General features: G+C 39.3%; 1 protein-coding gene across 1 annotated transcript in view; it reads left to right on the top strand.

The window, feature by feature from the left end:
• Positions 1-4984, top strand: part of SCP2 (sterol carrier protein 2) — a 30133-nt gene extending 25149 nt beyond the window's left edge. Inside the window, exons 14-16 of the mRNA XM_081946111.1 lie at positions 769-898; positions 3023-3102; positions 3932-4984. Of these exons, the coding sequence (XP_081802237.1) occupies positions 769-898; positions 3023-3102; positions 3932-4027 (306 nt within the window). The 3' untranslated portion in view covers positions 4028-4984. The remainder of the gene's footprint in view (positions 1-768; positions 899-3022; positions 3103-3931) is intronic.
• The last annotated feature ends 8422 nt before the right edge of the window (positions 4985-13406 follow it).

Raw genomic sequence — 13406 nt, 5'->3', positions numbered from 1 at the left:
TAACGAAATAAAACTATCACTACCATTGGCAGTGGGTATGCTAAACCTTGGCAACAACTCCATTACATTCTTGATCTGTAATCTAAAAAGATACAATATTTTATGAACAGAGGATCTGGAAAGTCTACATTCATTCTGTTCTTATTAGGAAGTCAGTTATTATTAGAATTCTGTTCTTTGTCTTCCTCAGGTAGTAATTGTGGCCATTATGCTTTTCAAGGCCCCAATTTCTTGTCTTTTGTTCGGTGTGATCTTAGAAACAGCATGTGGGAGTTATTTCTTCATTTCAGCTGTACTTGGGGTTTTCTTTTTTAATCACTCATTTATTGGGTTGACTCCCTCTGACAGCAAATCCTTTAATCCAAGAAATTTTCATCCTCGTAAGTGTTTCCACTTGCTCTTGCAAGTCTCTAACTCAAAGTGGCGATATCATATTTGCTAATATTATTTGGATTGCTAACCAAGTGAGATGTGTGTCTCCAATGGCTTTGAAAGCAGGCGCCACCAAAACTGATGCAAAACTGTGAGCAGTGTCACCGAAGAACACGGTGACTACACTGTATTTCCAGACTGGGGTTGTAGAGCTCACAAATGAACTGTAGCGCATCTTCTCCAGACCCCAAAGATTGCCATATGTAATGTTGTTTGGAATCATTCACTCAGATTAATGAGAAATGTCTCTAAAGCTTTACCATGTTAAAAATAGGTCACACCCACCCACTTTAAGATAGCATTTTAATGATTGTAACTTTTACATTATGATTACAGGAAGGAGAACAGTATGTTAAGAAAATTGGTGGCATTTTTGCCTTTAAAGTAAAAGATGGTCCTGAGGGGAAAGAAGCTACTTGGGTAGTTGATGTGAAAAATGGTAAAGGCTGTGTGGATAGTGACACTGGTGAGTGTGCGTTTTTTTAAAAAATTCTTAGATTGTTGGATTAAAGGGCTAACAAATTATATACTATGGGTGTGGAGGAAGTCTAGGAATGGGCATAATTAGAGAATGCATTATTAGATTTGCAAGTAAATGATTGTGATGCACTGAAAAGCAGGGTGGATTTGATTTAAATCACTAGTAAAAAGACGATGTAAATCAACTTGATTTAAATCATAATTATAAAAGAGCAACTGGCATCTCTGTCCAGCATCTCTGTCCTTTTCTGACCTGTTGTTGACTCACCGACAGTCCCATTCGCTTTAATGGGACAGCTGGTGATGCAGTGGCACAACATGGTGAAGGACGTGGCAGGCAGCAGGTGAGTGGATGCCCACTAACAGGCGCTGCCATGATGGATCTGAAATAACAAGTGCTCTTAAAATGAAAGGACTCATTCTTGCTGGTTGTTAGAATCTTTAATATTATTACTTGCAAACAAAATGAAGGTTTCCTATTTGGCTTGCAGAGCTTGGATTCATTGAATGAGTTTACCAAAAATGTAAATATTGCAGAATATAAAGCCTCAGGCTACCTAACTAAGCTCCATTTCATGCTGAATAAACTAAATTTTGAATGCATCTTAAATAGAAAACTATCTTTAGAAATAATTTTACTCCAAAAGCATTTTATGAAAATAAATTTGATAAAAATAAAAAAAATCTGATTTAAATATTAAAAATCTGATTTTTTTAAAAAAATCCAATTTTATCCGCCCTGATGAAAAGTAGTATAAGCTATTCATTTTTGACTTGATGCTTTCTTGCAATTTCCAATTTTAAAACACTTGCATCTGAAATGTAGGGCAGAAGAAAATGTTTGAAATATTTTAGTTATGTTCCCTTTTTCTCTTCACTTTTGGATACAGCATTATTGGCTTTTTTGCCTGTTAGTTGGCTGTGTTATGAAAAGTGCTGTTGATTATAATGCTGCCAGTTTTCATGCGAAGAGCAAGTAGGCAGCCAACATTTTTAAATGTAGACCACCAAAATATCCCTACTAAAAAATTATATTGGCTTATAATTTTGTACGTGATAGAAAGAAAATAATACTAATACATAAGGAGTTACTATATGAACTCTGTAGCACATTATATTTGAATTTAATCATATTTAAATTTAATCAAATTTTTATTTTGTTCCAGCCCTGCTTACTTTTTTGAGTACATCTGCTACTATAACACTGAAAGATCAGATATAGGCATAAACCTTTGAAAAGTTCTGTTCCTCAGTTTAAAGTTTTTTCTTGCTGTGGTTGGTTGGTGCTGTGGTCACCATAATGTTGACTTTTTTATTATATGTCATCAAGTCATTATTGACTCCTAGCAACCGCATGGATTTTTTCCATGAGAATCTCCTAAACTGGTCTTTCAGGTCTTCCAATACAATATATAAATCACTTTTTTTAATCCAAAGTTATTCTATAAATTGAGTAATATGACCTGGATAATACATAGCCAAGACTCTGTCAATGGTTATTTTTTCACTATAGGTAATCTTCGACTTATGACCAATATTGAGGCCAAATTTTTTGTTGCAAAGCAAGGCAGTTGTTAAATAAGTTTTGCCCATTTTACAACCTTCTTTGCCACAATTGTTAAGTGAACTACTGTAGTTGTTAAGTTAGTAAACAGTTGTTAAATGAATCTGGCTTCCCCGTTGACTTGGCTTCTCAGAAGTTCTCAAAAGGTTTTCACATGACCCCAGGTTATTGCAACCGTCAAAAATATGAATTGGTTGCCAAGCACCTGAATTTTGATCACATGATCATGGGGATATGGCAGCAGTCGTAAGTATGAAAAATGATCATGTCACTTTTTTTCAGTGCTGTTGTAACTTCAAATGGTTATTAAGCAAATGGCTGTAAGTTGAGGACTACCTGTAACAACTTTTCTGTCATAACATTATCAGCTATAATTTTGACTTGTCTGCCATCAATATTTGTGAACTTTTGATATTCTATTTTTACCAAGTCACCCATAATTTGAAAGTAGAACATCCCCAAGTACAAAGATCATGTTTTAGTAATTAGTCTCCTGTTCAAATATTCTATTTACTAATATTTATTAACTTTTTCTGGCCACTGTAGATAAGAAAGTCGACTGTACAATTGTAATGAGTGATGATGATTTGCTGTCACTGATGACGGGCAAGATAAATCCTCAGACCGTAAGTAAAAAGCAAAATAAATCATACCACCTATAATATCTCTATTACTTTATTGCAGAGGATTAATGAAAACAGCTTGCCCTATTTTCCCCTCTCAATTATTTTAGATTAAATTACAGTTAAATTAATTCTAGATGTTGTCAGTACATGCTTATTTATTTTATTTGCTTTTCACATTTCTGTGAAAAGACTCTAGCTTAGTTCAATTTTGTTTAAATGTGGTCCACAGAGGCTACTTCCATAAATACATTTTGCTTTTTTTTAAATAATGAATTTTAGTGATGGTAAAAACTAAAAGAAAAGAATTTTTAAAATTCTCTTTAGAATTTTTAATACGCTTCTTCTAATTCTCTTTAGAAGATGTAGAAAAGAAATTTAAAAACCCAAAAATGTTTACTTCACCGTTTCTTCACCAGAACTCTCAATAAATACATTTTTCAAAGTAATTTTAAGTTGGCAACAAATTAAGAGTAGATTTAATTTTTGTTATCCTGAACAATTTTTTGTAAAAAAATCCTTCTGCTGTCAGTTATTATTTAATTTAGTTATGGTCAAAATGGCTTTTGTATCGAGACATCCCTGAAAAATTATTTCGCCTAAAGAAGTAAAAATGTTTTCCTTTTTGATCAAATTATTTGCTTCATCTCCCATTTAAATAATAGACTGATTTATACATGCTTGAAAAAGATAATCTTAAAATAAAATCACCTATTTAGCCTTAAATTTTTGCCTTTTAACCTTGAAAGTCATGATCTTTGAAGACACTTTATTTAGAATTGAATGAATACGTTAACAAGTGAAATGTAACTCTGTTTTTTGTTTAATCCAGGCTTTCTTTCAAGGGAAGTTGAAAATTACTGGGAATATGGGGATGGCGATGAAGCTACAGAGTCTACAGCTCCAAACAGGCAAAGCTAAGCTTTGAGCCACTCCGAGATGGAATGAAACTTGGAAAACAAGTTCCTTAAGAACTAGGCTGGAACTAGATGTTGAAAGTAGCATGTTCTCCAAATACATGTATTTGACTTTAGATTTCTTGAAGCATTTAATTGTTTAATTGAAATTTTGGCATTGCCTTCCATAAAACCACTACAAAGTTGGTAAAATATTAACATTAAAGTATCCAAGACCATGTGGTATGTAACAGACTGCTGCAAATCTATCTAGAATTACTTTTCAATGTGCAAAATGAGAGATCAGTTGGCAATATTTTTTTGTACAATTTTTAACACTAAGAAGAGCAGCAGGAAAGAACATGTGGTTTGTTGGCAAAAATGTCTCCACGGTTTCTTTTTTATTCTTTTATACTTGTCATAGACAATTAAGAAAAACCCTTGTATTTCGGCTGGATTCTACTGAGCTATTTTAGGCAAGGCCAAGTAGAGGGATTTTTTTTCTCCCTTTGGCAGATATATACATATATTTGTATATAAAGCCTGCTGACATATCACAAATGGCTATGCACAACCCATTTTTTCCCCCAAAGTTGATTTGGAATTGTCAGGAAAGTATTGAAGAAGTCCAAAGCCCACAGTTGAACAGAATTAAGTATACTTTTCTTTGGATGTTACCATCTAGAGCAATTTGCTGCTTCTTTTAACTTGCAAGGATTGAATAAAAAGTCAATTTGTTTGCATTAATGGAGCTAAATAAGACAGCACCAGTTGTAATTAATATTATTGTAGTGCTTTTCTGCATATTTATAAAGATAAAGGTTAATACTTTTTAAACACTTAATTGGTTTAATTATGATATACTTAGATAAGGAAACTGGAGATTCTTTAATAAATTCCTTTATAATATGCTATTTTTTTAATCCATTCTGGTTGGAGGTAATGTATTCTGTTCTGCAACTTTCTTAGTAAATTTAAATCAAATCATCTGTTTGCATCAGTGGTTTCTTTTTTTGGTCATATTCATTACAATAAACACTCAGAAGTAGTATAACTTAGTCATATTAAACATGAAAGAAACTGCACAATGAAAAAGGTAGTTTTGCATATTGAAATAAAAATAATGTACTTTTATAGGTTAAAATGATTGGTGTTACAATTCATAGAGTATCCACCTTAAAACAAAACCTATAATATAGGCTTTTGAAACAGTAATGAAGAGTCAGGATTAAAAAGTACATCTAAAACCTTTCACACTTTAGATACCTCTGTACATTTAATAACACTTCTACCAAAATAATTTTATAGGCTACTCCTGTGACTGGTATAAAATGTTGCTATTTTTCGTTGAATATTTTTATTGTATGCTATGGAGGGCAGTTTTTTCCCATATTTGGGGGGGGGGGGGAGCTGGCTTTGCCTGGATCCTGTGCATACTCAGATGAGGCTTTGCTTAGGGTTTCCTGCCTAGGCAAGGGGTTGGACTAGAAGACCTCCAAGGTCCCTTCCAACTCTACTATTGTATTGTATAGGCAGCCCAGTTCCTATTGGGCCACAGAGAGATGCTGGTCTGAGGATTGGGAGTGGGGACCCCTGCATTAGACTATAACATTCATCAACACTAGTCAGCTGTTAAGTCATCCTACCTGGAAAAGAGAAAGGGTGGAATTTAATAATCTTCAGACACAGATTAAGCAAGAATTATTCATATATAAGCTAATGTACAATATACATTCTGTAAATAGTATGATGAAATCATGATTTTATGAAATTGTGGATCAAAATCATGGAAGACTAAACATCGCATGGGTAGACGCTGAAGTACTTGCCCAAGACCAAAAGTGCTGGAGATCCCTTGTTGCCTGATACCCTCCATAATGCTCCCATGGCATCTAATGCTAATGTTAAAATATTTTAGTATATTATCTCATTTGTTCACTCAATTGTTTTTTCTGACCAAAATCTATAGCAAATATGGTTTAAAAATGCATTAAACTGAGATCAGGATAATGATTTATATTGTTTCTCAGTAATCAGTTTTAGGAACACTCTACACACACTACTATAGTTCCTGAAACATGCTGTAAATATAACATTTCTTTGTCTCTAAAGTAATTCCACCAATGATACTTAGTATGAAGCTATGGTCAGGATAATACAGTAGCTCTAGGTGGCGCTAACTCACCGTTAGATAGTTTTATTAGCAAAACAGTTATATGCGCAAGAGGCTCTTCCTTGAATAACTCAGGAATTTTGCCATTTTTAATTTAAGCAAATTAATTTATGTCTTATTTTTGAACATTGCTGATCCCAGTTATAAATGGTTCAACCACATATCCTTCATTCCAAGTTGACTTTCACTTAATCATCATTGACCAATGAATCAATTAGGATCAGGTTTTGTCTAGTCCAGGGGTGTGGCCCACTATGGGGCCTCGAATCATTTGTAAGCAGGCTGCAGAAGTGGTTAGGGAGAGTGTGCAGGCGCATCCTCACTTGTGCGCTGCATTTGCGCAAGGGGAGAGTGTGCCACCACTCATGCAAATGGAGCTGCATGTGCGTGCTTGCCCACCGCTCACATGGGACCATCCCCTTTGAAATGCCAGTTGTACTGCGGGATGAGTTGCTTCTCACAATTCATATATAATAATAATAATAATAATTTTTATTTGATTAGCCGCAACCCTCTCCCGAAGGACTCGGGGCGGCGTACAATCAAAACAAATAAAAATACACATAAGACAAACATATATACAAAAAGAACAGAGACATATACATATGTGCATGGAGGAGAGTTGACTTATAAGTGAAGACAATTAAAAACACAATTTAAAATCCCCTTAAATAAAATTACTAAATTAAAAAACCCATCAGGAGCGATACGAAGTTATGGTTGAGCCAGGCCAGCTATTTGGAAAAGGTGGGTCTTGAGCTTGACACGGAAGGAGCGGAGGTCAGTAGTGGTCCTAATATCCGGGGGGAGGTCATTCCACAGGGCTGGGCCCGCCACAGAGAAGGCTCTGCTCCTAGGCGCCGCCCCATGGCACTGTCTGGTGGACGGCACCTGGAGAAGTCCCTCTCTGTGCGAGCGGATGGGTTGTAGGGATGTATGGGGCAGAATACGATCCCGCAGGTAACTAGGTCCTGAGCCATGGAGCGCTTTAAAGATCGTAATCAAGACCTTGAAACGCACTCGATAGACCACAGGAAGCCAGTGCAGCTCGCGCAGGAGAGGTGTCACATGGGAGTACTTGGTACTCCCCATAATCACCCGCGCGGCCGCATTCTGGACCAACTGCAGTCTCCGAGTGCATTTCAAGGGAAGCCCCATGTAGAGAGCGTTACAGTAGTCCAGGCGAGACGTCACCAGCGCATGGGTGACTGTGCGTAGGGCGTCCCGGTCCAATAGGGGGCGCAATTGGCGCACCAGGCGAACCTGGTGGAACGCCCCCCTGGCCACGGCTGTCACATGTTCATCCATGGACAGCCTGGCATCTAGGAGGACGCCCAAATTGCGCGCCCGCTCCACGGGGGCGAGTTGAATGCCCCCAATGGCCAGAGATGGAATTATCTGGTTGAACCGGGGAGCCGGAACCCACAGCCACTCCGTCTTGGAAGGGTTGAGCCTGAGTCGGTTGTCATCCATCCAGATCCGTACGGCTTCCACACACCGGGACATCACTTCGACGGCCTCGTTGGGGTGGTTCGGGGTGGAAATGTACAGCTGAGTATCATCAGCGTACAGATGATATCCCACCCCGAAACCACGGATGATCTCACCCAGCGGCTTCATGTATGTGTTGAACAGGAGTGGCGAGAGAACCGACCCCTGTGGCACCCCACAAGTAAGGGGGCATAGGGTCGACCTCTGCTCCCCTGCCAACACACGTTGCGTCCGGCCAGAGAGGTAGGAGCCGAACCACCGCAAAACGGTGCCCCGGACCCCCAACCCCTCCAGTCGGCGCAACAGGATACCATGGTCGATGGTATCAAAAGCCGCCGAGAGGTCTAATTGGACCAGGATAGAGGAACAGCCCCTATCTCTGGCCCTCCAGAGATCATCTACCAACGCGACCAAGGCCGTCTCTGTGCTGTGCCCAGGGCGAAAGCCGGACTGGCGCGGGTCTAGATAATCATTCTCCTCCAGATGTCGTGGAAACTGAGAAGCCACCACACTCTCTACAACCTTCGCCAAAAAGGGAAGGTTGGAGACAGGACGATAATTGGCCAGCTCCGTAGGGTCCAGGGAAGGCTTCTTGAGCAAGGGTCTCACCACCGCCTCTTTCAAGGCGGCCGGGAGAGACCCCTCACCCAACGAAGCGTTCACTAGGCCCAGGAGCCAGTCGCGTGTAACCTCCCAGGATGCCAGTACAAGCCAGGAGGGACACGGGTCCAGTAAACATGTGGTAGGTCGCAGTCATCCACGCAATCTGTCCAAATCCTCGATGACAACCAAGTCAAACTCCTCCCAAAAAGGTTTCTCAAGACTCGCCACTGGCGTCTCGACTGGGCCACTGAAGGGGACCCAATCCTTCCGGATTTGAGCGACTTTATCCTGCAGATATTCCCCAAACTCCTCTGCCCTACCCTGTAGAGGGGCCTCCCGCGGCCTCTGAAACAGAAGGGAGCGGGACACCCGAAACAGGGCGGCAGGGTGGTTCTCTGCGGATGCAATGAGAGCGGCACAATATTGACGTTTGGCCGTTCTCAATGCCACTAGGTACGTCCTTAAATGGGCTCGTACCTGTGCTCGGTCAAATTCGGATCGGGAGGATCTCCAACGACTCTCTAGGCATCTCTTGCGGCGCTTCATCACCCTTAGCTCCTCGGTAAACCAAGGAGCCAGGGTGGATCATTGCCGTCGGAGAGGCCGCAAAGGCGCCACCCGGTTCAAGGCCCCGGTAGTCGCATTATTCCACGCGGCCACCAGGTCCTCTACCCGAGGGCGGGTCAGGGCTGCAGGAGGTGGCCCAAGCTCCGTCTGGAACCTGTCTGGTTCCATCAAGCGCCTAGGGCGGAACCATCTAGTGTTTTCCGGTTCAGCCTCCCCGCAGCGAGGGGTAGCACCAGGGCAGTCAAGTCGGAGGAGTGAGTGATCTGACCATGACAGAGGAGTGATGGTTATATATACAGTATGTATGTATGTATGTATTGTGTCACCACCCCTGGTATGCCCAAATATGGGAGAGAGCATACTGCTTCCCTTTTCTGTCTTATCGGCTCACCCTAGGAGCCATCCAGGCAGAAAGCCATTTTTTTTAATGTTGCCTTGTTACATTTGTAACATTACCTTTATTTATTTATCAGCACAAATGCAACACACACACACACACACTCGCACGTCTTTCCCAATGAAGGAATCCTCCAGATCTCAATTTCCAGAATTCTGAGAATTGATCAAGGATCACTTTAACTAAGGAATTCTGGCAGCTGAAACTAACATATCTAGAGGCTGCCTAGATTGTTGGGACCCAGATTGTCCACATTGTTGGGGGCAATATGCTGACTGTAAACCTCTTAGGGCTGTAAAAGCAGTAAGTGCTATTGCTATTATATGGACTTAAAAGGGTTAGTGAAAGTAACTAATAATTTCTGGTAAACCAATACTTTCGGACCAGCCAAGGTTATATGTATAAATTTGACAAATATTTTGGAAATGTACTATATATAATATGTATATACAATACAATAGTAGAGTTGGAAGGGACCTTGGAGGTCTTCTAGTCCAACCCCCTGCCTAGGCAGGAAACCCTATACCGTTTCAGACAAATAGCTATCCAACATCTTCTTAAAGACTTCCAGTGTTGGGGCATTCAGAACTTCTGGAGGCAAGCTGTTCCACTGATTAATTGTTCTAACTGTCAGGAAATTTCTCCTCAGTTCTAAGTTGCTTCTCTCCTTGATTAGTTTCCACCCATTGCTTCTTGTTCTACCCTCAGGTGCGCTCGGAGAATAGTTTGACTCCCTCTTCTTTGTGGCAACCCCTGAGATATTGGAACACTGCTATCATGTCTCCCCTAATCCTTCTTTCTCTTAAGCTAAACATACCCAGTTCCTGCAACCGTCCTTCATATGTTTTAGTCTCCAGTCCCATATATTTGCCAGATGCCCAGGCTCACTTTACTAATTCCTTTTTAACTGTTGATGTGTTAATAACATCTAGAGTGTTTCTTTTATGACTCCTCAGCCTGGGTTCTGAAGGATCTTTCTGTTTCAAGATAGCTGGGGAAATTTTTTTTAAAAAAATGCACGCCACTTGGTCTCTATAAATTTTGCATGCCAGTTGGTCTCTATAAAGAAAGGGGGAAATTGCCAGTTCTTGAAGAGAAGAGAGAATGCTAATCTGTCTCTCTTTTCTATAGCTATATTTGCCCAAACAACTCTGCCTGAGGGAAGATTGAAAGGATTTACAAACTCTTAATACCTTTTGGGTAAACTCTGGCTGCATTTTAGAATGCAATTCCCAATCCTTCCTGCATTGCTTAGGGGTTACCTCCATCACATTTCCAGCATCTGTAACAATAGGCACCAATGACTAGAGAAAAGCTGACCAAGGGCAAAGCTGCCAAAGTTCATTAACCTGTCAGAGGCATTTATGTGCCTCTACATGTATGTTTCCATATTTTACAAATCACACTGCCCCATAAACCTTCTCAACATGAAGGGGTGGGTGGGTGGGAGGGATTGCAATACACTATGTATTCTGTTTTGTTTAGAAAACAGATTCTAAATCTAAATCAGGAGATTTTGGTTTTGGGGATTTCAAACTGATTCAAAAGCATTTTCAGCACTCTTCCATTAAATCAGCAGACAAGAATAGTGATTGGCTTATAGGGATCACAACATGGTCCTGGATGTCAAAACTGACTGTGAAGGCAAGTTGCTTTCAAACTGCCTTGGGGGCCAAGGAGATGGGAAGAAAAAGGTGTCACCGAACATTCAATTCTAACTTAAATTATCATTAAACTCAATGGTTGGAATTGCTTAGCTGCTAAGTTAGTTAACAAAGTACAGTATGAGATTGACTTCTTTTTTATTGAAGGGGTGTAGACACTGGATCCTAAAAGCTCCTAAATACTGTATTCTAGAAGCAGTTCATATTCCAGTGTGCTTCATATTTGAATTATCAGTGATAATAATGTACCACATGTTAATTCAGCATTGGCTAGAACCCTTTTAATAATACTTTTTAAAATATTTCTAATATTTTTGGTTGCAAATAAAAGTGAAATGGAATCCCAAAACTGGGTGGACATTTTTCACCCCATTTTTTCCTATTAACTTATTTAGTCTTCAAATATAGCTGTGATCTGAGATAGTTTTATATACCGCAAGCTTATTAGAAGGTTTAATGCACCTGATCTTGTTTGTACAATTGGTGATACAGTATATTACACTGTGACTATATAGTGATTTGTCACTGAATTTTGACAGTGGGGGTTTCCAGGGGGCCTAGACACCACACACTCTGTACTCATTTAAACTTTCCAAGTACAATACAAAAACACTTTCAACATAAACTAAACTCAATGTCTAAAAATGTAGGACAATGCAAGGAGGAACTCTATACCTAGGAAATCCAATGACTGTGGATTATTTATCCAATCTTAATACAATTTGGCTCCATAAAATGTACCATATTCCCATCCTCTGCTCATTATTTCATTCCCCTTATGGGGTGCAAATTATTTAAATACTACATAGTAGAAGATAACTGTGAAGCTACATATTGTATATTCTGCAAACAATCAGAAATAAAAGTGTATATATATGCCTGAGAGGAAAGGCAATGTACAATTCTGAGATTCTGAGAGTGACCCACTCATCTTTGTCAGAAGACAAATAGCAACTCTAGAAGTAAGCTTTCTACACTCTAAAACCAGACTTATACAAGGAGAAGCTGCACTCATCATCACAGGCTTTCTTTGAAGACCTTCCAGAATGTTCACCCAGGGTAAAATGCAAGATCTTATGTACTCTCATGACACCACTTTAGCTATTGGTGTTTTCAAGGGACTATTTTGTCTGGAGATTCTCAATCATCTAGGTCATGGTTGTCCCATGTACAGGGACAGTGTGAGATCACAGGATGTGAAACCAATCCAGGCGCAGCTCAAACTTCTTGCACAGAAAAGCTCTTTCTTTCACACCATCAGGTTTTTGATATTTTTTATTATTTGTTTGATTGATTGAGTTCTATATATAACAGGCATATCAGCAAATGAGTCTGGATGGCAGATATCAATTGACAGATCTAATCCCCCCCCCCAATAATTTAAAATAATCTTAAAGCTTCCTCACTGTCTCCTTCTCTTTTTTCTATGGTTCCCCAAAGATAGCGAAATAAAACTCAGGTTCACCTTGTTATTCTTCCTTTATCTTTTCACACACACTCCAAGTCACTGTGCTCAAATTTTTTAGAAGTATATGATTTCAGCTCTCATAATTCCCAGCTAGCATCCTATCTGGAGGTTGCCATGTAAAAAGACTGACAACGTATTTTGTGTGGTACAAGTCAGCCCATTTTTCCTGTCATTCTCAAATTTAAATTCAAAATAGAATTTTAAGGCATTTTTAAAAAAAAAAATCCGATAGCTTTGTTGATTCATTGGAAAAAATCCAAAACCCATCATTGGATAACATCCATATTATGACTAGCTTTAGTAGACAAAAGGGAAGCTTTCAAGTTCCCTTTGTTCTAAAATAATGCCTAAGAATGCTTTTTTCTCTCTCTTTCTTTTCCATAAGTTGCTTTTGAAAGTACAGTAACTTTGTTTATGGAGATTCTCAGGATCCAGGTCATGGGTGTCCCAAAGGTGTTTTTTCAAAAGGCAACTGGACTTTGTTTTTGAAAAACAAAGTACAGTTGACTTTGTTTTTGAAAAACAAAGTCTAGTTGCCTTTTGAAAAAACACCTTTGGGCCAATACACACTTTGAATGCCTGGTGGGCAGAAATAAGTTATAACAACTTACAGGTTTTTTGGAACTACCAGCAATGAACACAGAAACAAATAGTAACCTGAGAAATAAAGTGTGTGTTTGGGGAATTGAGGTGCTGGAAAAAGGCTACTGGTTAAGGTTTCATATTTTGATGAAATTTATCCCATTTATTCTGCTTTCTGAAATCTATGTTGCATGTATGATCCTGGATTCTAGCCTGTAGACATACAGAATAGAAAAGTGCAAGATACTTCCATACTGAGTAGCTTTGCATAACACAGTCAATACATTTGAGGTGAGCATTCATTTTGTTCCTGCCTTTTGGGAATCATGTATCTCCAATCCAATGACAGTAAACCAAAATCCAGAAGTGGTGATGGAGGTGAAACAACAGAAATTTAAACACAGTGAAATAAGCACAGTGGATTTCAGAAAGAACAGTTGCAGAATCTCAGGCTTAGTATCTGAGG

This window comes from Natrix helvetica, assembly GCF_964273705.1.
Source record: "Natrix helvetica genome assembly, chromosome: 3".
In the NCBI taxonomy this organism is placed as follows: domain Eukaryota; kingdom Metazoa; phylum Chordata; class Lepidosauria; order Squamata; family Natricidae; genus Natrix; species Natrix helvetica.
This window is presented reverse-complemented; position numbering and strand designations above follow the sequence as displayed.